Genomic DNA, 27,328 nt, shown 5'->3' on the forward strand with positions numbered 1-27,328 from the left:
CAACACACCTGACCCAGGTTAATTGATCTGACAGCTGATGAACTTCAGCACATCGACTCATTAATTTGAGTCAGGTGTGTTTGAGCAGGGATACTTGATACAAAAACTTGCTGGGTTGTGGCCCTCAAGGACCGGAGCTGGACACCCCTTAAATAGATGATGTAGCATTATCTCTATGTCCAAACTGCAACCCCGACAGATAACATTAAGATCATTAAAGCCCTCTTATCAATCAATCAATCAATCAAATTTTATTTATAAAGCGCTTTACAACAACCTTAGTTGACCAAAGTGCTGAACAAAGATAAAAACAAGTAAAAATATAAAATAGCAGTTCATTCGCATGTAAAAATCTCAACAGTCAAAGGCTGATCTAAACAGATGAGTCTTTAGCCTGGCCTTAAACAGAGGCAGGTCCATGATGGAGCGTAACTCCAGAATAGAGAAGGCGAAAATGCAGACGGATAACCAGTTATGTCCGTCGCCTGCTACAGTTATTAATGTATTTTGATCTTCAAGATCTTTCAAGGTTTTTAATGATCTGTAACTTGACAGAAAAGAAAGGTTCTTAGCTTGAATCTAAAAGTTTCTACATTTGGTGAGAGTTTAATCTCAACTGGTGGTTTTTTACACTTGTTTGTAGCCTAATAGCGAAATGCTGCTTCTTCATGTTTAATCTGGACTCTGGTCTGGACTAGTTGACCCAAGTGTTTGGATCTAAGAGTTCTGCTTTGTTTAGACTCTCTGAACATGTCACAGTATCAGTAGAGATTTAAAATCTATCCTGTGACTGACTGGAAACCAGTGTAGAGATGTTAAACTGGTGTGATGTGTTTAGATCTTTTAGCTGCAGCATCTGGATGAGTTGCAGATGTTTAACTTTTTAGGAAGTCCAGTTAAAGAGTCAGCATGTTAAATGTTCATGCAGATGAAAGTTCCCATGGTGATGATGAGTTAAGCAAGCCACCTTCTTGACAATAAGGATTAAATCTTAGTCCATCAAGCCGTTTCTGCCGTACAATTTTCCTTTAATAAGGAATTTACTGTAAAACAATAACTCTGGTTGGGACTTGAACCAACAACCTTGGATTCAACTTTTGCTTTAATAGTACTAATAACTGGTTTTGTATATAACTAATAGAGTATATCCAATTAGACATAACCTGGTTAGTGTGTGTGTCATTGTCTAGAGTCGATCTCGAGGTTCCAGATTGAACATTATCATAGTTGCTGAAGGAGCCATTGACAGAGAAGGACGACCCATTTCCTCAGATTTTGTAAAGGATGTGAGTAGAGCTCAGCTTCACACTGAAGCCGAGGGGAACCAGAAGCTGGACCAGGTGGTGGACAATGTGTCTCATGAAGTTTAAGACAAAGTCCTTGAGAAGCAATATCCAAATTCCTGCCACATTCTAAGGGAAGTCTCTATGAATATTTCTGCAGGTTAGCTTCTTTATAGGCCTCACTTTACCTCAATTCAACTCATCACTACAATGTTCCAGTATAACCTTTGTCAGTCCCATCCTGATTGGATGTTTAATTACTTGTAGACTTTTTTTTCTAGAAGACTTTTTGCAGACAGAGATGTTGTTGGTCTCCCACTGCCTTTTTTGTGTTAATGTGTGACCTATGTGCATACAGTAACAAACAGCAGACAGAGGCTATGATAAACCAGGAACACCAGTTTTCAGGAAGGTGTGCTCAGTGGTGGAACTCATTTTAAATTGTTTCTTTGCAGCAAATGCAGCCATAAAATAGATGAATATCTCACCCAGCTACACTTTACAGAGACACTGGAGCCTTTTATGTTTGCTTTGGCAACTATCTGCATAGCATTTAGGGTGTTTTACTAGCAGCAGAGGCATTTCAGAGTTTAAAGAAACAACATGGCATCGGCTTTGTGTTTACCTCAATCACTCACCACAGCAGAAGAACATGTAAATTCTTTTCAAATTACAAGTATAGTGGGTAAAGACAGAACCAATCATACCACAAGTCAATATTTTGCTTTCTGTATGTCTAACATTTCCTTCTTAACAACAAAATGCTCCGCTTAGCTGTAGGTGTGAAACTTCTCCCAGAATGTGGCAAACGCCTGCGCACAGCGGACGACCAGCTTAACATGAAGGTTGAGTTTTTCTCAGTGTTTGTCCTGAGATTGTCCTCCATTGTCCAATCCAGCTTTTGTCACTGCAAAACTTTTCTCTGTCATGTTTTCCAAGTGTTTCTTCTTCTCATATCCCTCCAGAACCGTGCCGATAAGAAAAGGCTGAACATTATTATTGTAGCCGAGGGTGCCATTGATTGCCATAACAAGGCAATAACCCCCGATTATATCAAGGATGTAAGTACGGTGGGGACGCCCTGTTTAGTCGTGGATGCACAAATTCTCCCACAGACGCGTGGATGTTTCTCCTTCTCATGGTGTGATGTTGATTCCTTTCACCCTGGAAGCACATCCCATTACACTTTATGCCTTATGTGTGTTCATTTTTTTTATACATTATGCATATTTCATTCAATTTATCTTTATTGTAAATTATATTATATGCTCTTTTTGCACCCCTTTTTTGCTCTTGCAAGTAAACTTTGCATGTGCTTTATTTTGCACACAATGACATGACAAATGTTTTGCATGAATTCTCCCCTCTGTTGCTTCTTGCATGACACTCATTTTTATGTTTTCTCACATTTTTTGAGCTGCTGCATGTTTGTGACATATTATTAAAGGGTTGATGTTTGTATTAGCATCCATTTTATTCCTCTTTCTCTCTATGAGCAGCTGGTAGTGCGCTGTCTGGGTTTTGACACCCGGGTCACCATATTGGGCCATGTGCAGAGAGGTGGGACCCCCTCTGCCTTTGACAGGATCCTGGTAAGTCACAACAATTAGAAATAAAAAGTGGAATTTCCTCTTGTGAGATGACTGATTAGTGGAATAACGCTTCTAACAAAGCTCACGATTCCTCTTAAAATCTCTTTACAGGCTAGTCGTATGGGCGTAGAGGCAGTGCTGGCATTACTGGAGGCATCTGCCAACACCCCGGCCTGCGTCGTGTCTCTTGTTGGCAATCAGGCTGTTCGACTTCCACTTATGGAGTGTGTTCAGATGGTAAGTTGTGTGTATTGCAGATATAAAGTGTTCAGTACACAGTATAGTATTAATTGTTCCACTATTAGGCTTTGAAGAAACTTGCTGTGTACACAAACCTGCACGTCAATGTTCTGTACCATCTGTGTATGTACTGGCTGCATGCTGGAGGTCACTGTTAGGGTCAGTACGCAGAATTTGAGCACTTAAATAATGGAATATAAAAAATCCGATGGTCATATTGTGTTTAAAACTACAGTAACTATCCTTGTGTTTACCTATGAGCTCCTGTTCATGCTCGTCTTTGGAAGATTGCCTCCAGTGTTTTAAAATGCAGTCATTATTTTCCTGATTTCTCATTGCAACATTAAATGCCCCAAAGGCTCAACAATTTGTTGCTGTGTGTGAAATGCTAAAACATCTCAAACATTTTGTCGTGTCAGGAGATTAGAAGACAAAAAAAGCAGACAAGCAACTTTAGAGAAAGAATAGTTTTATGGGGGTTGAAAAGTGGATAAGTGGTAGGGCAGGTCGGCTTGCATGCAGGCAGGAAGCAACTGGAGCAGCAGGGTCAGCAGGAAAATTTCTGGACAGAGATGAACAAAGTGGTCAAGATATCACTGCACTCAACAGAGAAAACAACAAACGCTCTAGAGGCCTGATGTTACCACAGACGTGCAAGCACCCATTTGGCAGAGACTGGTTAGCAAACTGGAGTAAATATCCTGAGGCAGTAAAGAGATGACTGTTAGCTGTGTTGAAACTTGCTGCCAGAAACAAGAAGCTCCACCTGCAAAGGAAACACGTCCACACACACACACACACACACACACACACACACACACACACACACACACACACACACACACATTACACTGCCACGATCAGCAGAGCCATGACACATTTGTATAATTCAAAGCTCAAGTCAGACAAGAAGCGATGTTTAATTGTAAAACATCCTCAGGTCAAAGAAAGGTGTGAAGGAAAACTTAAGGGCTTAAGAAATGACAGCTAGGATGCTAAGTAGCGGCGTTACCAGACTGAGCAGCTCTTGGATGATGCTATGCTTCATGATGGATGAAAATAAACAAAACGTAGCTATAGTACCATCATGGCTGCTACTTCCTGTACTTCGGTCATTTTGTGCTCACACCCAGTAAAGAACCTTTTTCATCAAGATTATTTGAGTAAATGCAAACTGTGGATTCACAGAGAAGTGTTGGTGAGTCTCTTCTACCATGAATAACTGATGCCATGTTTATAACAACACCCTAAAAGTTACCAGCTACCTGATCTTAAGGAATATATGGACAGTTTTCCTGATAAGACTCATGTTTTACCTCCAGATAGGGTCTTTGTGCTAAAGGGTGCTTTAAGTTCATCATAACTTCACCCAGCGTGTGCTTTTAATTTAACAAGCAGATGCACTCAAACAGGCACAACAGCGAAAGATCACATGCATTTGTATTTGGTAAAGCAGCTGTTTTGGTTTTGTCATCAGACCCAGGAGGTGCAAAAGGCCATGGACGAGAAGAAATTTGACGAGGCAGTCCGACTTCGCGGCAGGTAGGTTTAATACAAGACTTGTTTAAAAGCAATACAGGAACAGATTACGTTATGCTAAGAGAGATGTAGCAACATTCCTCAGAGAAGCAATTCTCCATATGATTTACAGTACAGGACTTTTGTCTGGTAGACTGCAGATAGAAGTCCTCCGAAGGGTTGTTTGGGCAGCATGCTGCTGTTTTAATGTGTTTGCATCAATTCTTGATTGACGCTAAACAGAAATTATTGTGCATTTTCAACACTTGCTAACACTGTTTTCCAACTGCAGGAGCTTTGAGAACAACCTAAGCACCTACAGACTGCTCTCCTACCGCAAAGCAGATTCTGAACTTCCAAATGTAAGTACAACAAAAAATAACAATAATTAAAAAAAAACTGAATAAAAGAAAACAAGAAAACAGTCAAACCAATAATAAAAAAAATCACTGTTTTAATCCATCTAATGTGTCTTTTCCACCAGCTGCTGTGAGATTTGTTCTAGTGAAGGTACTTCCTGGTCAGGTGCATTGTGGGTGTTGCAGTCTTTTTGTGACACTAACAAGAGTCTGTTTTTCTGTCTGAACCAAGGGAGAGGAGGAGGAGGAGGAGGCTAGGGATGAAGAGCAGTGTGATGTATGTGATGGGTAATGAGGCAGCAGCTAAAAAGACTCTAGGTCAGCTTCTGCAAGAGTAGTTAGCACAATTAGCTTTAGCAATTAGCTTAAACATTTTTCCAGCTTTGGCTTCTAATCTCTTTTAAGATGCAATGAAACTTGAAACAGAGAAAATTTGTTTTGGTTATATTTCTGAAAAGTACTTGTCCAATTCTTCATGAGAATTTTATAATTTTTTAAAGTAAAATACACAACTTCACACTGTTTGTGTATAAGGTAACAAAGTGGCACAAAATGGCAGGGTCAGCACTCCTCATCCGTCGCTCTGGCTCTGCTTACTTCTTCATGGCTTTGCTTAGTAGTAGAAATTTAGAGGTGCATTAGCTCTGCAGCACAGACATCCTGCCAGCACCGTTGTCAAGGAGAATCGCAGCCATGGCTGTGATTGGCTTTACGTGAAGCTGAAGTAGACTCCTCACAGATTAAAGTTGAGTCTGGGGTCACTCAAACTGGACAGGCTCCATGCTGCCTCAGAGATTTGATGTATAAAGTTTTTTCATGTACATTAGTCCTATTATTCATTTCACATCTTCAGCTGTAAAGGCACTATGAATGTGGGGGAAAACCGCAAAGTCTATTTTTAAAACTTAAAAGCTGGTTTTCCTCTTTACCTCATGTTGTTTTTTCTTTTTACTTTATCTGTGTTTAATCTTGCCTGTATAAAAGCAGCCACACATCAGTGTAATTACTCACAGATTGCCACATTGTATGGTACAAACTAATAGTTTGGCTTTTTTTTAAGTTTAATGTCCATGTTAGTTCTTGATTTCACTTAGTTTTATTGAATTACTTTAGCTAAAATGTTCATTTGACTAAACTTAACAATGTCTGGGGTTTTTTTTTAGCCACAAAAGGGAGATGTGTCAAATAATTCAGCAGATAAAACTTTCAAATTACTCCATTTTGAAGATGGAGAACTCATCATTGAATATATGTTTTCTACTTTCTTAGAGCCAAGACTGTTTAGATGAAACACTGCCCACATCGGAGGTCTTCTTATGGCCACAACTTATCCTCACAATATTCATTGCAGCCCGTGTAAAGCAGGCTTATGCCATCTGGGTCATAACTTTTTACATCACAATTAAACCAGCTGCATAACTGATCCATAAAAGCTAAAAGTTCCTCACGTTAAACCTAAATCTGTTTGCTTTTTGGGAAAAGTAGCATTAGCCATTTGTATCTTTATTTAGCTGAAATGATGACAGTATTACTTTCAACAGTCATTCTCTAGCTCCTTTTCTACAGCTATATAAATCCTCAGTGGGATGTTTAGTTTTTAGTTTCTTTTGAGATAAATGTATTTTTAAATATGCATATAGTTTAGCGAAAAGGGTAGCAAACAGATTTATGATCACACAACACTTTAATAAAAAGTACTGAAAACGAGAACTAGTTTCCAAGGAGGCTTTTACGATTTCCTTTCAGATATGCCACAGACATACTAAAACTGTAATCAGTCACATGACTTGATCAATATATGATTGAATCACCAATCCTGTGCTCATAATAGAAAACCGAAAATTGACCGTTTCTAAAACTTGAATTATGGGGGTGAACTTGCCAGCTCTTTACTTCCACGGTTCATTTTCCTCACAAGTGTTAAAAGGAAGTGAGCTGACACTTTAAAGCTCTGGACTGCATCGCAGGTCCTCCTACAGGGTTATAATACCACAGGCATAGCATTAGCTACAGTTAATTCAGTTCAATTCAATTTTATTTATATAGCATCAAATCACGGCTATGCTATCTCAAGACACTTTACAGACAGGAAAAAAACATAATGAAAACCAATTCTTAATAGCCTAAAAGGAAACCAACAGATTGGTTAGTTAGATAGCATTAACTACTCAAAAATGAACTTGGATATATTTGATTTGATGGGACTGCACGGTGACATGGTGGTTAGTACTGTGGCCTCACAGCAAGAAGGTTGCTGGTTTGATCCTCGGCTGGAGTGAGGTTTGGTCAGTGGCCTTTCTGTGTGGAGTTTGCATGTTCTCCCTGTGTATGTGTGGGTTCTCTCCAGGTACTTTGGCTTCCTCCCACTGTTCAAAGACATGCATGTTTGGCTAAATTGGTTACTCTAAATCACCCATAGGAGTGAGCATCAGTGGTTGCTTGTCTCTGTGTGGCCCTGCGATGGACTGGCGAGCTGTCCAGGGTGTATCCTGCCTTTCGCTCAAAGACTGCTGGGATAGGCTCCAGCTTCCCCGTGACCCTTCATCGGACTAAGCGGTTAGGATAATGAATGAATGAATATTTAATTTGACACAAATAGGCCCATGGAATTAGACCTTCATGCATGGATCTGAACAAGAACTGCAGTCTAAACTCAGTGAGATGTATTTTACAGTAAATGACTGGCAACATCTCATCATCATTTATCACACTTCACCTCTCAAGTGTGTCTGTGCCAGTGGAGGGAATAATTAACCCCACAAGCCTTTCCTTTGCCCCTCTCCTGTTGAGAACAACTCATTTGAGTTGAATGAACTGGAACATACTGTATCTGTCACAGGTTGAAACATGTAGAAGTTACGTAATGGTTAAAACTACTCAGTCATTCCCCGCCCTCAGAGGATGCAGATCCACAAACAGTTAAAGTCTCTTAAAAACGAACAACGACCCAATACTCCAAACTTCATACAAAAAGAGAGGGTCGCTGAAATCCCCCCTATAGCAAAGTTAAGACAAAGACTCATTCATCCTCTGTGTCTTAAATAGTCGCGGTGGCCTCTCATTAGCAGAATGCTGTTTGGCGTGAAGTTGCCTGGTGAGGTCATCTGTGGCTGGAACCCAGCCTGCAGTGGGGCTGCTGTCAGTCACTATCTCTAGGATAAAGGGTTAAACAGAACAACACAGTTAAAGGGAACAGGAGCCGGGCATGGCCGGGTTCCCATGTGATGCAATTGACACAAAACATCACGTAAGGGTCCCCTATACATTTGTGGGGTTTCAGTCCTGGCTGTTAGATGTAACTTGTTCAGGTTTGTTTAGTGAATTCTAGAAGCACAAACAAAATGCAATCGACATTCACAGCTTCACCAAGTTAAAATCTCTTCATATTCTTTGGGCACATTTCCGCCTGAAATCATCAGTTACTGAGGCCTCATACAACAGAGTATTAAATGCCTGTCCATTTGGAGGTACTCCACTTCAATCTATGTGTTTCATCATTAACCTGGTTGGGGGAGCAAACTTTAAATGATCAATCCATCAGTGGTGCACAGTTCATTTCTGACCGTAGCCTCTCTGTGTCTGAGTGCTCGTTTCTGACAGGGATATAAACACAAACATATAGGTTTGAGTCTGGAGCTAGATTGGAAATGCTGTGCACCAGTTGTGCATTGACTGGATCTAAGAATGTAGATTTTTTCAGTGACAAAGAAAGAAATCTGCTCCTCAGTGCATCTTTCAGTGGCATGTGGCTTCCTGCATGCGGGGCTCTCTTTGCCTGTTGCTATTCTGCTGCGAGGCTCCTCAGCAGTTCTGGATGGTTTTTTTAAGGAAGTGCAGATGGCTAGCTCAATGCAGGGAGCAATTTGTCCAGTTGTCACTCCATTTGCCTCTCGCCTCATTCTTTAAAAATGACAAATGTGCCATCTTTTTAGACCAAAGCTTCACACATGCTGTTTGTACACTAAGTACAAAATTCATGCCTACAGGTACATCTCAGAAAATTAGAATATTATGAAAAAGTTACATATTTTTCGTCACTCATTTCAGAATGTGAAACCCATATATTATATAGATTCATTACGCATAGAGTGAAACATTTTAAACATTTATATCTTGAAAATTTTGATGATTGTGGCTTATAGGTAATGAAAACCCAAAATGCAGTGTCTCAGAAAATTAGAATATTACATAAGATCAATGATAAAAAAGGATATTTTAAACATAAATGTAAGGCTTCAGAAAAGTGTGTTTATTTCCATTCACTCAATACTTGGTTGGGCCTCCTTTTGCATGAATTACTGCATCAATGCAGCGTGGCAACGGAAGCGATCAGCGTGTGGCGCTGCTCAGGTGTAATGGAAGCCCAGGTTGCTTTGATAGCAGCCTTCAGGTCATCTACATAGCTGAGTCTGGTGTCTCATCTTCCTCTTGACAATACACCACAGATTCTCTGTGGGGTTTAGATCACGTGAGTTTATTGGCCAGTCAAGCACAGTAACACCATGGTCATTGAAGCAGCTTTTGGTACCTTTGGCAGTGTAGACAGGTACCAAGTCCTCCTAGAGAAAAAAAAATCTGCATCTCCATGAAGCTTGTCAGCAGAAGGAAGCATGAAGTGCTCTAAATATTCCTAGTAGATGGCTGTGTTGACTGTGCACTTCAGAAAACACAGTGGAGCAACACCAGCAGATGACATGGCTCCCCAAATCATCACTGACTGTGGAAACTTCACACTGGGCTTCAAGCAACATGGATTCTGTGCCTCTCCACTCTTCCTCCAGACTCTGGGACCTTGATTTTCAAATGTAATGCAACGTTTGCTTTCATCTGAGAAACAGTCCAGTCCTTTTTCTCCTTAGCCCAGGTGAGATGCTTCTGTCGTTGTCCCTGGTTCAGGACTGGCTTGACACGAGGAATGGGACATTTGTAGCCCATGTCTAGGATCCGTCTGTGTGTAGCGGCTCCTGATGCGCTGAGTCCAGCTTCAGTCCACTCCTTGTGAAGCTCCCCAAAGTCTTGAATGGATGTTGCTTGACGATGCTCTCAAGGCTGCAGTTATCCCTTCTGCTGGTGCACCTTTTCCTTCCACTTAACTTTCCATTAATATGCTTGGATCCAGCACTGTGTGGACAACCAGCTTCTTTAGAAATGACCTTTTATGGTTTTCCCTCCATGAGGAGGGTCAATGATCGTCTTCTGGACATCTGTCAGGTCAGCAGTCTTCCCCATGATTGTGTAGCCATCTGACCCAGACTGAGTGACCATTTAAAGGTTTAGGATACCTTTTCAGGTATCTTGAGTTAATTAGTTGATTAAGGTGTGACATCATGATTAAAATTAAAATTTTTCACAATATTCTAATTTTATGAGACACTGCATTTTGGGTTTTCATGATCTATAAGCCACAATTATCAAAATTCCAAGGATTTAATATTTGAAATGTTTCACTCTATGTTTAATGAATCTATAAAACATAAAGGTTTCACATTCTGAAATGAGTGACAAAAATGTTGATTTTTTTTTCACAATATTCAGATTTTCTGAGATGTACCTGTATATGATGATAATATTACATAATATAGCAAAGCTTGGCCTTTTAAGTGTGTGTGCAAGCCATATTCAGCTTCCTCTTCTGGTTGTGGAGCTCATTTCAGAGAATTATGTGTGTGTAACTGCTGGTATTTATTGCATGCAGAGTACCTTTAATGTGGCAGTGATGAATGTCGGCGCTCCGGCTGCGGGCATGAATGCGGCTGTGCGTTCTGCCGTCAGGGTGGGAATCACCGAAGGCCACAAAATGTTTGCTGTTAACGACGGCTTCGAGGGATTCTACAAAGGGCAGGTAAGCATTGATAAGTGAGAGGTGATACACCCACAGCTAGGTGACAGATGAAAGGAAATACCAAAATTATTGACACGATGATGAGAATGAAATGCTTTGGTCCTCTAAATCATCAACTCTCAGCATCATATGTTAATTTGATCACATGTTGTAAGCTAGACCTATCCATGCAATTGCAACCATTTTTAAACATTGTGTATTTACAGATATGTTGTTTTTATTTTTCTCTCATACTTTTCATGAATAAGATTGTGCATATTTTAATTAACATTAAGGGTTTTTATTGTACTGATAAATTTCAATTAGACATTTATTCGCCTGTCACTTTATTAGGAATAAAGCTGTTTATTAGGAATTAGCTGCTCATGATGAGAACATCCCATTCTACCCCATCCCAAAGCTACTCTGTTGGACTGACATCTGGTGACTGTGGAGGCCGTTGAAGTACAGTGAAATCATTGTTATATTAGAGATGATTTGAGCTTTGTGACATGGTGCAACATCCTGCCTGAAGTTGCCAGTTTGGTTAGGAGCATGGGAGCAAGATTAACTTGGACACCTGTGTTCGTTGTCTTCTGAGATCCCAGACTGTGAAAAAGTACTATAAGCTAGCAAATGTAATGACACGGCAAAGGAATTATTTTGCAAAATGACTGTCAAGGCCCACAGTACACAGTGACACTCATAAGTGCAACTTCATAGATCAAAATAGAAAGAAAACCTGAACAACAGTTCCCGCCTGGTTTTGCCAGTTTTTTTAATGTGCAAGCTGCAAGACTAAGGGCTCTGTGGCGCAACGGATAGCGCATTGGACTTCTAGTTAGTGAATAAGTAGCAATTCAAAGGTTGTGGGTTCGAGTCCCACCAGAGTCAGCATTTATATAAAGACAACAATCTGTATATTAAATCAAAGATGCTTTATTCATCCCCGAGGGAAAATCCAGAGTTCAACCAAGCTTGTCCAAGGTCAGACATGTAACATTAATGACAAAAGAGTAATACAGAACATAGCTTAGGCCATGCAGCTAGTTTACCAGCACTGCCTTACAAGATAAGGACAGAGATACATTAGGATCATGGGGGGGGTCGACGAAAAAAAAAGATCATGTAACTCCGGACATACAGAGAAAAAAAACCTCATACACTGAAGCATAAACTGAATCAAGATACACAAAGTCCAGGGAGGAGGGGATTGGGGTTAGGACAGAGCGTCTATGAACATGTCTTCTTCTGTTCTCAAGGGGGTTGTGTCGGCCCAAGGCCGCTGGGAAGCCGAATCCAGATATGATTGTTGTTTGGGTTCCAGGCGAGGAAAACAGTTTGCCCTTGGCCTTGAGTCCACAGCTGTTCTCAGGCAGGCAGCTCCAGACAGCCGAATCAGGGGAGTCAGTTTCCACCGATCCTAGCAGACATCTTCTCCATGTTGTTATCGATTCTGCGGACCGATCTCAGCCAAATGTCCAGTTTGGACCAGACTGGCATCCTGCTTACGGTCAAGTCCGGTCAGCGCAAGAGTCTGTGCACTTCTAGTCCGGTACATACCGTTACAGAATTCTGGCAGCCTGCCAGTTGTTGCCAGAATCTCACGGGTCTTGAGGTAGATCAGGACTCCACCAGCGCCAATCAGCAGAATCCAGATCACCAATAATCCAAAAAAAACTTCACAGAGCAAATTGAAAGGGAACCTGAACAAAAGTTCCTGCTTGATTTTGCAAGTTCTTTAATGTGAAAGTGGGGTGACTAAGGGCTCTGTGGCGCAATGGATAGCGCATTGGACTTCTAGTTAGTGAATATGTAGCAATTCAAAGGCTGTGGGTTCAAGTCCCACCAGAGTCAGTGCTTCATATAAAGACAACAATCTATAAATGACCTGAAGATTCAGCAAGGTGTTGGGAACATTCCTCAGAGATTTTGCTTCATATTGATTTGAAGTATCACATAGTTGATCCAAATCATGATGAGAATCTCCCATTCCACCACATCCCAACTGAGATCTGGTGACTGTAGAGGCCGTTGGGAGTACAGTGAACTCATCGTTATGGTCGTGATAGTTTGAGCTTTGTGACACGGTGCTACTGGAAGTTGTCATTGTTTTTAAGTGCATGGGAGCAAGCTTAACTTGGACACTTGCGATCTCTGTATTTTGAGAACCCAGACTGAATCAGAATCATTAGCTAGCTAAATCTTGATCCAGATTTTTATTTAATTTTTTTGTCAGAAATACAAAAACACGGTATTTGTTCTTACTTTTTATGTTGGTATAAGCTGATCATTTGTCTTAATTTACTATAACAATTATGTTGCATTCACTGTACCTCTGGTTTGCAGCACAAACCAGAAGCTTGAGTCTACAGGCTGTTGCATTTTGCACCTGTCTGTACTTAAAGCATTTATTAAATATGACAGTTCTTAAGAATATGACATAAATTTAATGTGGTCCAGCAGTGGCCATGTGTAGAAAGTGGAAGTGAAGTCACCCGGCCACCGACCACACTGATAACACCAAGTATGTCCAGATAAACAGTGGTGCTCATTGTAAGCTCATTATTCCACTCCCACAGCAGCCATACCATGCATTCACAATACCAGCACTGGTTTGGGTCTCCTCTACTGATTGCATGCAGGCTTTCTATGGACATAACCACAGACACATGCAGACATACCTCTGTGGACACTTGCAGAGATTAGAACATGTTGAAAGTGATGCATGTAGGAGGATTAGACCTGTTGAAAATTGAAGCGGTGATCCCTGAATAAAACCCCATCTAAGTAGGGCACCGATTATAGTGCAGAGCTGCAGGTTTAATGTAACTCTGCTGGCATGGTTATTAGACCATAGAAATTGATCACAGTACAAAAGCTTGAGTGACTTTTCTAGACGTAGTCATAACTTTTAATGAAAGTGCTTGTATTTATTCTCAGCCATTCTCATTTAATGTTTTTAATTTAGTAAATGACTGTTGTTTATAGTGTGTAACTGAGTTTTTCCTTCTGTTTGTTAGTTTGTGATATGATGAGAAGTTATCCTCCAAAAAGTGCAAAAATGACTGAGGACACCTTTTTTTCCATTCTAATCAGATCAAAGAGATCAAATGGGGAGATGTTGGTGGTTGGACTGGCCAGGGAGGGTCTCTGCTGGGGACAAAACGGTGAGCTGCTGCAGGCAGGAAAATGTGTCATCATAAGAGAAAGTCATTTATATTCAGACAGTGTAAATATTCAAACTGCTTAAATCCTGTATTTCTTCTATTTGGGAGAAAATCCAAACTGTTTTTCATAAAGCTCCATTTGTACACACATTCTGTACAAGCACATTCTGTAAAGAAGGAGACTTACCTAAAATAGAAGTTTAATTAATGAAAATAGAAGCTGATCAATAGTGAAATAAGTCTGAGTAGAAAGTGTTTTAGAAATATATTTTTTATGTCAGGACTCTTCCAGGAAAACATCTGGATAAGATTGCAGAGCAGATGAGGATCCACAACATCAACGCTCTGCTCGTAATAGGAGGATTTGAGGTACGCAAATGAACTCAGTAATTGTAAATAGCAGCTTTTAACATTAATTTGATATTGTTTTATCAGATTGAAAAGAATAAAATGAATATCCTCAACTTGTTAAACCTTATCCAGCCATTGTTTTTGCTTTGATTAGCTAAGGATAACTGTCTAAAACTAAAATGTTTGTTTAATACTGTTTTATTTGTCAGCCTCATCATACTGTAGCTATACCCTTCAGCATTATCCAGCTCTGTCTCTTCCCAGTTTTTTACTTTCCTCATGTATATTGTCATCATTGAGTCCTGTGTTTTTCATTAACCTGCTCTTTTTCACATTTTAACTTGAGAAACATATCCTGACCTCTTAACCATGAAAACATTAATCAGGACACATGTAAAAGTTTAATTTCTTTCTTGTTTATATTAAGGTTTTATCTCATGGGCCAAGCTGCAAAGCCAAATCAGTGCAATAACCAAATTAAAGCATCATAATACTCTAGGCTGAAAGATGAATTTAATAGTCAACAATGAAGAGGACAATATTTCTATTCATTTTAAGAGGCTTAAATTTAAAAAAAAAAAAAAACATGAGCAAAAATGCATCAGTTTATTACATTTACAATGCACTCAACTAAGCCTAGTTTTCATTCACTTGGTAAGAAAATCAGACAATGTCTTTTGAAAGTCTACAAAAAATAATGCCATTCAGACATGTTTGTGTTTTAGTAAATGTGTTCTCCTTACCAGGGATTAAAAAAAACAAAAAAAAAACAACTGCAGGGGACATCTACAAGAGAAAACTGGACATAATTCTCATTCATTATTTACTTTCATCATTTGGAAAATAACTTCAGAAATTATGACACCTTGCTGTATCTTCATTTTTAAAAATAAATAAAAATAAGTTTAGTTGCCTGTTGTACATTTCTTAGCATTAGCATGATCTGAATTATTTATAGTCTACTCCAGTATAAGCAGAGCCAGAGTTCAGGTGGGTTCGAATGTGGAGGTCTTTGACTTTGGCGGCTTGGCCCAGAAAAAAAAGGAAAACAAATAAACAAAGAAAGAATAAGGACAAACACCATCTTCATCTTTGTCGCTTTTGTTTAAAGAGCCTCAACATCAATTTCCTGTGTGTTTCTCACTGTCTGTCGTAATTGGCTTGGCTCTCTCCTCTTGGCTTCTCCCACCAGCGTACTTGTCCCAGACCTTTACTTGTCCCATCGCTGCCTTCGATTTTCCCACTTTATAGCCCCCCACTACCACCACCACCACCACCACCATCAACAGGCCCAGCCTACTTTCAGTCCACTTCCTTTCTTATATAAGCCACTTCCACTGCAAAGTTTTCTCTTCCCACACGTTCCCCACACACCACGTTTTCATGTCATAGTTCGAAGGATTTTTGAGAAATTTAGCATGTTCAGTCTGAAAAGATGAAACTTAAGAAACATGTTGGTGCGTCACTAATCAGTTTACTGTATATATAGTATGTCATGTTGAAAAAACTTGTCTGATTTGAGATTATCGTCTTGCTGAAGTAGTCTTTAACAGACTAGTGAAGCTAATGACTAAGTAAAAACAACTTGTAATGTCCAATTATTTCCTAAGCATGTGGTGGAAACTACCCACCTAAAGTAAGGGTAGCTATTCAACTTTAAACTTGAACTTGCGCCCCAAGACTGCAAAGACATTTGCACAATGTTTAATGATTTTCGCTCTTTGTACCACATCAGTTTTGAAAACTGTGCAGACTTTCAGGTTTAGTTCAAGAGATTTAACAAAAATATTTTATAAAAAATCTAGAATTTGCCTCCATTTTTATAGAAAGCCTCTTCATATCAGGAGCTCAAAAGCAATTGAACAGTAAATAAAATGTTTATCTTTGACATTTTGCGGATATGTCCTGCCTGAAGTCTGGATGCATCGACATCACCAAATGCTGGGTTTCCTCCTTTGTGACCCTTTGCTCCATCTTTACTACTGCTGTTTCTGGTCGTTGCTTGTTTTGGGGTCTTTGTGCCTGAAGTCTTATTTGAAATTCCCACTCAGATCAGGTTGAACTCTGGCGATTGATTCAACCTCTAGGTAATATTCCAATTCTTTGTTTTAAAGAAATCTCCTGGGTTGCTTTCACAGTATGTTTTGGCTCACTGTCCATCTGTACTGTGAAGCCCCACCCAGTACACTTTGCTGCATTTGGCAGAATTTAAGTAAAAAGTAAGTCCCTGTATATATAATAACTCATTTACTTCTGTCTGCTGTCACATCATCAGTAAACACCAGTGACTAAGAGCCATTGGAAGCCATGCATGGCCATGTCATTTGACTGTTTCCAACCCTACTACTCCATACTTTTTTTCTTGCTATTCCAAAACTTGTCTGTCTTCTTTAGATTAGGCCTGTCTAACATCGCCTTCCTTTTCTCGAGGCGGATTCAGGGCTTGTACCTTGTGGTGGACCCTCTGTATTTGTTCTCATAAAATGTTCGGGTTAATCTAGATCATATCTGACCCTCGAGAGCTACCCCCTGCCGATTTTAGTGATTCCCTGACACAACACACTTGATTCAAATGAAAAGGTTCTCCAACAACTTGTCATCTTCTGCACCTGCCTGGTAATGAGCCATTGATTTGGATCAGGTGTGTTGCAGCGGGGAAACACTAAAAACAGCAGGATGGTATCTCTCAAAGGCTGGAGTTGGTGTTCCCTGATCTAGAAAGTGATACAACGTGAGTGTTCTTCATTAAGGTGAAAGTTGTGATCAGGCTTTTCTCCACCACATGGAAAGGACTTGTGATCCCCCACCGCTAATGTTTCTGATGGGATCCAGGCCTTTTTGAGTTTTCAAGCTTACCAGTAAACATTTGTACCACCTCTGGATTTCTTATTTCAACCAAAAAATGGTCTGCTTTACTTGCCAGAAATCAGCTTCCACCTCCATATGCTACACTGGAATCACCTCCAGACATTTTACCTGCTTGAACAATGATGGATAAACCAGAAAGTAGCTCATATAACCCATGAAATGGCACTAGTGTCAACTGTCCAATTACCATTGGTCCCTTGAAAAGAGGTGCTACATTTTGAAAAGCTGTAATTCATCAACCCTCCCAACAATTTAGATGTGAATAATTAAAGCTGAGAGTCTGCACTGTAAGCCCATACTGATTACATATCTGTATCTTGAACACGTTTTGGTAAACATCTCCATCACTGTAATCTCCATCTCTGTGTGGACCTTGGACACGTCTTCCCCATCTCCTTGAAGTTCCAGACAGTGTTTTTTCCTGAACGCCCACCTGTGTCCTCTTGCCCACTGTACTTTGTGAAGACCTCAGCATTATGCCTCTTCACTTTTTCTGCCATTTGTGTACCTCCTCAATAACCAAGCAATAAGACGCTGGCTCTCACTGCTGCAGGCCTACGTGGGATTACTGGAACTTTCCTCTGCACGGGACAAATATACCGAGTTCTGTGTGCCCATGGTCATGGTCCCCGCCACCGTCTCCAATAATATCCCTGGTTCAGATCTGAGTATTGGCTCAGACACAGCTCTGAATGCCATTACGGATGTAAGTGTGGCTGGGTTAGAGTGCATGTGTGTGTTTGTAGACGTTAACTGTCTCACACCACTATGTCTGTCAGAGTTTGGGACTGTGTGCTAACAGCTCGCTTCTGAACATCAACAAGCATGAGGTGTTCTTCATTTGACAGCTTAAGATAATCAAGGTATTTTTGTTTGAATGTCTTCATCATTAAGCAAATGGTGATTAAAAAGACCTAATTTAAGAATAATCCTCAGAGTTCCTCCCAAACTGTTGGGTGAAGTCTTAAAATCCAGTTAAGATCCTTCAGTGAGTTTGTGGTCTCAATCTCCAGTTTTGCTAATTATTTAAAGGTGCAGCATCTAAAAAAAAAAAAAAAAAAAAAAATCAATGTCAGAAAAATTTAATATATTAGAAAAATTGTGCTTTTGTTGGTTTGGAATCACTTCATTAAAATAACACCTTTATTTTCTTTGAAAGACCCACTTACATCTATTTGCAGTGGGTCCACCAACATGGCATCTGGCATATTTATGCCACCAATTATACTACAATATCTCTTAAAGGACAGACAACTCTGCGCGTGAAGTGCGAACCCTCTTAGCTTTAAAACAGCAATACTACATGTGTTTGATAGGTGTTAAACACTGCTTGGGATAAATAATGAACCATAGAGGAAGACGATTTTCAGGAGTTACTTGTAGTGCAGTCATCGCTGCACCTGAGGCCGCTGGTTCCAAACACAGATGTAAAAATGTTATTGTCCAGCAGAATTTTGGCCCCTGATGGCCATTGTCCATTTACACCTCATTCATACATTCTTTTTCCTGAGCCTGTTCCAGCAATTAGCTGGTGAGATGCAGGGTACAACCTGTACAGGTTGCCAGTCCATCGCAGGATCTCTTCATAGCTCTGCTTGGCATTTGGAGTCATCGCTATGCCCATCTTTACACCAGATGCCAGTAATTCCTGCATACTGTTCCCTTTAGATGGCATGATGACACTCTGTAATCGTAAGAGAAAAAGACAATAAGGGAGTGTACACATAAGAGTAAGACCTGATGTGATTGCCAACCAGATTTAAAACTTGATGCGTTTAAAAAATTGCAAAAGGTTTTCCTCATATATGACTAGAAGACTGCAGTTCAAGTCCGCTGAGTGAACGAAACTATAATTATTATTCCCAGTTTGGTTTATGCTTATTGCTAAGTGAAAACTTAGTCATGCTTTGCAAACAGGTGCACAGCCCCCCCCCCCCCCCCCCCCCCCCCCCCCACTCCCCTTAACCTTCAGCCTGCATAGGACTAAACGGAAGCATTCTGCTTTCGCATAAACCAACCGGTGGTGGAACATAACACACTAACAGAGGTCAGAATAACCTTGCTTGACTTAAGCTGTTACTATGTTCGCTGAACTCTGCTGGATGTTACGGCCACCAGACTTTCAGCAGAAACTGCTGCTCTGAGTCTTTCTGGTAGAAAATGTTTGTTGCTGCTTGTTGTCAGTGGCGAGCTGCTCAGCGGAGGTCCCAGGTAAGTCTTGGGGCGTCCAGTGACCTATTGCATGCTTCCGGCATGTGTTGCTTGTGTGTTTGTGCAGCCTACTGTGTGTACGTGTGTGTGTTTGGTAAACAGAGTGGACAGCAGTCTGGGTCAGTGCAATCAGGACGCTCGCTTGTTCTTTCTCCTCCAGCGTGTTTGGTAAATACAAACCCAGCGTTTTAACGAAGCTTGTTGTTGTTCTGAGCCGAGACGTCTTACTTCTTCACGTGGACATAAAAGGAAACCTCGCTTAGAGACTCTGGAGGCCCACTGCGGTTTTTATCTTGTCGCGTCAACACTGTGACATGTCAGCAATGATGATCCCACCCCCTTCTCTCCATTCCATTTCCTCTCAGCCAATGAGAAGCCAAAGCCCCTCCCTTCCCATCTCCCGGAGAGAGCCAGCCGGCAGCACATTACAGAGCTGGATGCTCATGGTCTCAGTTGCATTGAAGTTGCTGCCTCTTCTTGCATCCTTCATTCTTTAGTTTTGCACTTAACCTTAATTTGTAAGCTTGTTCATAGTTTGAAAAGCACATTTCAACCTTTTACATGTTGGTGAAACACATCCAAAGAGGTTCAAAAAGTTTGACACCTGTTGCAGATTATATTGCATTAGTGTCATTCTTGTACTTCTCCCTGTTTTGCATACGTGACACATGGAGCTGTTAGCTGTCATGCATGCAACATTGACATGCGCTCATTTCAAACGGACACATCAGTAATGAAGGATACAAGAAAAGGCCACTTCTGGGTGCCATGATGTAGTCTGTTAGAATATGCTAATATCCACCATTAACACACACCGACACACACCCAGACATGTAGGCTTCCCCTTAGTGGTCTAACTGCATCTGATCCACCTGATGCCACCATCAGGCCTTTGAGTCCCTGCTGCAGCTGTACGAGGCCCGGGCCAACTATGAGGAGTTTTGCATCCCGATGTGCATGCTGCCTGCCACCATTAGTAACAATGTGCCCGGCACCGACCACAGTATCGGAGCCGACACGTCACTCAACGCCATCGTGGAGGTAAGGGCTCAGACACAGATAGAAGGAACCACATCGCTGAGGAGATTGAAACATGGTTAGAGGAAAGTGATGCAGTCTTCAATAAGATGATGTCAGAGGCAGCATTTTTAGGACTCAAGACCCCATTTTGGCCCCCATTTGTATACATTTTGTTTCCAATCAGCCAGATTCTTTAGAAGTGGTCTTTAGCAGTAGTCCTGCAGGCTCTTTGAAAGTCAGTTCCTGCTTTTTCTAGTCCTCACATCTGGCCATTTCCAAAGTAATCTGTTTTCTGTTGCAAACTTTTAAGTCTCTCCACCCATGAAAAAATGCTAAGAAAAGTTCAATATTTTCAATTTGAGATCTTTATTTGGCCTTTTAACAAAATGTAACAAAGATTTTGGGGGAGATATTTACCATGACAAAAATATTATATTATATCTTATAATATAATCTTATAACTTTTTACCATAGAAATGATGTGTCAAATATGCTACATTGGGCTTTATGGTTTGCAACAACTTAACTCTGAATTATGAATCATTACAGCATCTAAAAGACACCTTAACGTCATGCTTGAATCAGTGTAGACTACATGTAACAGAAAAACCAAATCCAAAATTGATATTTAGGCTTTCTTTCAGCAGCCTTCTTTATTTACATGTGTTCGGAAAACAAAGTTTGACAGAAAGAAAATGCTGAATAGATATTAGTTTAACAGCCTATCTAGTTTGGCAAAAAATGGGAAACTGGACAAGTGGATAAAAACGAACCAATTCAGGGTTCAGCTTCCACCGCAACCCTGAATTGGAATAAGCGGTTCGGAAAATGAATGAAATATGCATTCATTCATTCATTATCATAACCGCTTGATCCAATGAACATTCATGGGGAAGCTGGAGCCTATCCCAGCTGTCTTTTGGGTGATGGACTGGACAGCTTGCCAGTCCATCACAGGGCATAATAAATATTATTATTATTATTATTATTATTATTATTATTATTATTATTATTATTATTATTATTATTATTATTATTATTATAATAATTATTATTATTATTATTATTATTATCATCATCATCATGCATTTTATTTACAACACACAGAAGTGCCACAGGTTAAAATAATAATCATAAAGCTTTTTAGGCAGATACTGATTTGCAAGCTTATAATAAATGTGCATGTTTGGATGTTTTATTAAGTAGCTGCATATAAACTCCTGTTTTTTTTCTATGAACTCCTGTTTATTTAAACAAAATCTAAAGAATTGATGGGTGGCTTTTACTTTTACACAGTACTGTTGCTAGGCTATAATAGATTGGTGAAGACGTTTCCTCCTCCTCAGTGATAAAGTCATCTCATGTTTGAAGATGACTTGACATCTTTACAAAGATGATAAATCTGCTCTGACTTTTCTTTTAAGACCATTTTCACAAGACAGTTATCAGCATGTTTTCTTTTTAAAGGAAATGACAACAATCAAATCAAGACCAGCATCTTCATAAAAAAGAAACATGAAGAGAAACATACGGCAAAAAAAGCAGAAGGAACATTTTTTAGAAAATCCATAACAATGGCTCGTTTGGACCACTCAACTAAAATCCAGATGTATTGATATCTGTTTGCTTTATTTCATATCAAATTCATGCATATGAAAGATTTGCCTTCTCGGCTCCAGGCTGGGTTTAGCAGGTTAGAAGTCCTGCAGACATGAATGAACAAACAGAAGTAAACCACAGTCTGTGAGTACACATGTTGCTGGTTTTGGAACAAGCTGCAGTGCACCTGCATGTCAGCGACTGCTCCTGCCGTGTCCTGATGGAGCACTTATGTGCTGTAAAGTTTGTGAAACATGTCTGTTTGACATCTTACATGGTTGCTTTTCATTGCTTGTGTTTCCATATTATTTTCTTGGTGAACTCCGCCAATAAGAACAATGCAGTGAGTCCCAAAAGAAAAATCTGTAGAAAAACCACAAAATAAGAAGATTCCTGAAAAGCAGATGGGACTGAACTGTAGTGTCCTGACTTGGTGGACTCCACTCTTCAGATTAGATGCACAGGTTGACTCAAATCTGCCTCCTATCAGTTTCAGTGTGCAGGAAATCATCATTTCCTAATCAATGAGTTACTGTTTGTACATTATAAAACAGCTTCTCTGTCACCAAAAGTCTCTTGAAAAGACAAAAATGACCAAAAACCTGACTGAGAGGATAAAAATAAAAAACAACTGTCTGCTTAAATCAAAAGAAATGGTAAAAACTGCGACCACAGCACCAGGTCATGAGGAGTCAACCTGTCCATCACTGTCACACATATTTCACTCACTTTAAGGTAGAGCTGATCTTAAATTCCCTTTATGTGTTATGTGGTTTTATGTGCTGAGTAAGTGTTGGTCTCAGCTCTGCTTTAAACTGCATGATGGAACGGAGCCGGAGGTTTTTGGCTTTTTTAATGACTTTCCAACTCGTGTGTGAATTAGACATGTGATCGTATCAAGCAGTCAGCCAGTGGAACCAAGCGGAGGGTCTTCATTATCGAGACCATGGGGGGCTACTGCGGCTACCTGGCCACCGTGGGCGGTCTGGCTGCAGGCGCCGACACCGTCTACATCTACGAGGAGCAGTTTGACATCCGAGACCTGCAGGTCAGAGAGAAATTTCTTAAAGCAGGCCTATGCCCCTTTAAATCCTCCCAATCAGCCTTTCTTCCTGTTGATAGCTTTAACGTCATGACTTTCTTTAAACCACCGCACATACTAATCTCCTTCTTAACAACGAAGCAACACAGATTATACCTCACTGTTCACGTGAGCTCCGGTCAGTTGCTGCTGCCGCCGCGGCTGCCTGGATGTTCAGGGTGGGGCAGGTGACCCAGATTACAGCCATGCATAGGAAGAAACTTATTAATAACCTCTGAGCTGCATCATTTATTCCACTAACAGTCTGATCCCATCAGGAGATTAGAGACATCAGTGTTTGTTGTTCACCAGCACGTGGCCACAAACAAATATTCTTTTCCTCACCTCGACTTGTTTTATCTTCATGTGCTGTCAGTTTCTTATGGTGCACATTTCATGACTTATCTTCAAAGTCTTGTGTGTTTTAAAAGCACCATGCCTGAAAAGTCACAACAGTTACAAATAAGTAATAAAAATTAAGAAAATGTTAGCAGCTAATGTATTTATTGCATGGATCTCTACTGAAATGTACATTAATATCACACTTATTAGTAAATAGATACTTTAAATAGCAAGCTAATGATAAGATTTGAGATGCAAAGCTCATCAAAACAAAGGTTTCAGTTGCATAAAGGCAGATATGGCGCCCCCTGGTGGCGCTACTGCCACGTTGCGCCTGCCTCTCCATTCTGTGAGGGGATGAAACCGAGGCAGGTGGTGTGCAGCTGTTCCTGCAGGTTGCCAGGTTTTAACACGACGCTTCGCTCTGTGTTTTCAGGCTAACGTTGAGCATCTTACACAGAAGATGAAGACCAGCATCCAGAGAGGCTTGGTGCTCCGGTGAGTCGACTCCGTTCAGTTTTTTTAACAAAGCTACATCTTCCTTTGCTTTACTTTTCCCACAGAAACTGTGCAGCCTGTGGGAGCGTTTGCACGAAAATGTGTGTTTGTGTGTGTAAGGAGAAAATTAGACATAAAAATGTTATTGTTATCTCTTGTGAAGGTGTGTTTTTCATTATAGAACACAAAAAGAGCTCGTCTTGCAGAGCTGTGGACATCAGAGTGACCCTACAGACTTTCTATAATGTCCTCTATTGTGGTTATTTTAGTCCACTGCACCACAACGCTGTTTAAAGTGCTCCCTGCAGGATGGAGGTCTGTGGAAATAGGACAAATGTAATATTTTGGACAAAGCGTAGGTGACATTGTGAGCCAGCGCAGCGGGTTGCACCTGCATAATTATTTATCACACAACCCTCTGACACACGGTGATGCACCATGATGCACCTGCAGGGTGCAAATGACAGCAGGTTGGTGTTGAAGAACAGAACATCCACAGCCTCAGGGCACACATCAAAGATGTTAATCAAATCCTTAATGACTAAGAGATGATGGGTTTTATGTAAATAGAACCAAACAGGTTCTGTGGAAAACTTTTACATCCTCCTGGTCCCGACACATTTGTGTGTTTTAGAAATGAGAACTGCAACGAGAACTTTACCACGGACTTCATCTATCAGCTGTACTCTGAGGAGGGCCGAGGTGTGTTCGACTGCAGGAAGAACATCCTGGGTCACATGCAGCAGGTTGGACACACACACAGAAACGCACACACATACGTCCATACTTATGACATGGAGGAGACAGAATGCATCATGTGACAATATTGTGCTGTTGTGTTATAAAATTCTATCTACTAAACTAATGACTGTTAGAAAATGTGTTAATAAGGTCAGAGTTTCTGGTATGGTTCGTTTAAACAAACTGTTAACTTCATTTTACTTTTCTTAGTTGATTATTTTTATTATTTCAAGGTATAATTTTAAGTAGACCATTTTTTTCCCTTTGTAATAATATTAAAACTCCTATTATAACTTAAATTTCTGTATGAAATATATTGATACAACAAACATTTTAAAAGAATCAAACCTAAAAGTCAAATACAAACCTGTAGGATACAACAATTTATAAACTTCTTAAAATAAAGTATTCTGACAATTATTTTCCAAAAGCTAGAAGGTGATGCAATTTCTTGAAGACTTATTAAATGATCTGACATCATTTAAAACATCACAAAAACCACATGTTTGTACTATAAAACAGGAATTTACAGCTCTTTTCACTGCAGTTTGTTTTAGGAACAACTCAGCAACATTTCAGATTATAATCTAATTCAGAGAACACAACTGTGAACTAAAAACAACATAAATTTGGACACAAGTTGCTCTTAGTTACACATTGAGGCACATTATAATCATATAAGATAACAGATAGTTAATAGTCTGAGCACTACTTTGAACCCTAACAACTCTACATCATCAGACTTTGGTTAAATGAAAAGTTTGAAACAAAATTTTCAAGTTCTGATTAAATAAAAAACATTTATTATGAAAATACTGATGAGTTTCACATATCCTAGTTTGAATATACAACAAAGTACTATTACTGCGCTGTTGTCTTTTTGTCTCATAAAGAAACTGAACAATTGGTTGATGATGAGAAAATAAAGCAAAAAGAGACCAAAGAAATGTAACTTTCATCTTCCAACGAACTGATTCATATTTGAGTGGAGATAAAAATGTAAAATAACATGCTAGTCTGAACTTCTTTTAGATGGTACCAACAGCCAAATAAAAACAAAACACATGTTTATTTATGTATCCAGAGGAAATGAAACTAAGTTATCTCATAACTCCGAACAGGGAGGAGCGCCGTCTCCTTTTGATAGAAACTTTGGAACCAAAGTTGCAGCGAAAGCCATCCAATGGATCACACGGACACTCAAGGAGTCCTACAAAGGAGGTAAGCCACAAATACCTGGATTCTGGTGAGACTGGATCATGTTTACACCCTCTTATAAAAACTGGTGCTTCATCGTTGCAGGAAGAGTGTTTGCCAACTCCGAGGAGACCGCATGCCTGTTGGGGATGCGTCGCAGAGCGATGGTCTTCCAGCCGGTGTCAGAGCTTCGTGAGGAAACCGACTTTGTGTAAGAGAAACGTTATTTTTATACTTCGCAGTAGAAACAAACCTATTTTTGCTCTCGCAGTCACAAGGTGGCTTAGAGACATTCCCAAGCAGACCGCAGAAGAGGAAATTCATCCTCAGTGGTGTCATAGCTGCTGAAGTGGAGATTATACTGCGAACCTTTACGTCTAACTTTTGTATCAGACAAGTATTTATATACTGCATATGGTGCATATGACTGCTCACACCAGTATCTGCAGTTCAAAGCTGACGGCTTCTGTTAGGTCTGGACACAGAAATTCATTAATATTCCCAGGTGTGTTAAGCAGTTTAAACCAGTTATGGCTGGGGCTTTTTCTGGCAGGGGTGCATTCAGGAAACTCCACATCACACATGCACGTTGGCTTTGTATTATCCTTATTTTATTATTATTATTTCTCACATGGTCATACAAAAGGTAAAACAAGACTTTACAGTACAAAAAAACAGAACAAACAGAGCACCATGCTCGATTATATCCTGTTTCATACTGAGACATGAATGCAGAAGAGTAAAAATCAGAAACACAGCAACAACTGTCAGTCTTATTCATTAATATCTTATTAATTAAGGATTCTTAAGCTTTAAGCCTTAAGAGGCAGAAACTTGTTAAAATAGAAGTAAACTGTTTATTTTCTAATAGCAGTCCAATGTTAGAAATGTAGTATTCTTCCAATTTTAGATCAAGGTTCTCCAAATCTGGTCCTCGAGGGCCGGTGTCCTGCAGGTATTTATTGTTTCTCTGGTGCATCACATCTCATCTCCACAGCATGCTGTCAAATTCTGCACAAGTCTGTTAATGATCCGTCCATTTGAATCAGGTCTACTGCTGCAGGGACACATCAGACACCTGCAGGACACCATCCCTGTTTCAGATTCATCCCTTCTCCAACAGACCTGAACCAAACGGCTGAATTCCTGCATCCACATGTCATTCAGCTCTGCAGAGGAGTGGCAACGAGACGTTCATGTGATTCAGGTGTGCTGGAGAAGGGGTGCATCTAAAACTTTGCAGGATGCTTCAGGACCAGAGTTGAAGTCTTTCCTCAGAAATATTCATGAGATGTCTTACAAAAGTGTTTCCAGAATCAGCCAAGCTACATCTGTAACAGGTTTTTCTGAGGCGATCTAACCAAAACTCTTAAAACCAAGTTACAGCAGCAGGTTTAGTTTCTGACCCCCCCCCCCACACACACCGTTTCCCTTCAG

At 40.1% G+C, this 27,328-nt stretch overlaps 1 protein-coding gene across 5 annotated transcripts in view; it reads left to right on the plus strand.

Moving 5' to 3' along the window:
• The window catches only part of LOC306758293 (ATP-dependent 6-phosphofructokinase, platelet type-like), a 49,940-nt gene that overhangs the window by 21,472 nt on the left and 1,140 nt on the right, over positions 1 to 27,328 (plus strand). The window contains exons 8-22 of one of the 5 annotated variants that reach the window (XM_079243579.1): positions 1,191 to 1,286; positions 2,783 to 2,875; positions 2,987 to 3,112; positions 4,593 to 4,657; positions 4,926 to 4,995; positions 10,688 to 10,834; positions 13,913 to 13,983; positions 14,265 to 14,352; positions 17,756 to 17,908; positions 20,302 to 20,454; positions 22,916 to 23,080; positions 23,892 to 23,953; positions 24,588 to 24,699; positions 25,816 to 25,915; positions 25,997 to 26,102. In XM_079243579.1, the coding sequence (XP_079099705.1) occupies positions 1,191 to 1,286; positions 2,783 to 2,875; positions 2,987 to 3,112; positions 4,593 to 4,657; positions 4,926 to 4,995; positions 10,688 to 10,834; positions 13,913 to 13,983; positions 14,265 to 14,352; positions 17,756 to 17,908; positions 20,302 to 20,454; positions 22,916 to 23,080; positions 23,892 to 23,953; positions 24,588 to 24,699; positions 25,816 to 25,915; positions 25,997 to 26,102 (1,607 nt within the window). Of the gene's footprint in view, positions 1 to 1,190; positions 1,287 to 2,248; positions 2,345 to 2,782; positions 2,876 to 2,986; positions 3,113 to 4,592; positions 4,658 to 4,925; positions 4,996 to 10,687; positions 10,835 to 13,912; positions 13,984 to 14,264; positions 14,353 to 17,755; positions 17,909 to 20,301; positions 20,455 to 22,915; positions 23,081 to 23,891; positions 23,954 to 24,587; positions 24,700 to 25,815; positions 25,916 to 25,996; positions 26,103 to 27,328 lie in introns of all 5 variants that reach the window. The other 4 variants (XM_079243575.1, XM_079243576.1, XM_079243577.1 and 1 more) reach the window with 4 other exon arrangements.

The sequence above is a fragment of the Telmatherina bonti genome (assembly GCF_933228915.1).
Source record: "Telmatherina bonti genome assembly, chromosome: 7".
In the NCBI taxonomy this organism is placed as follows: domain Eukaryota; kingdom Metazoa; phylum Chordata; class Actinopteri; order Atheriniformes; family Telmatherinidae; genus Telmatherina; species Telmatherina bonti.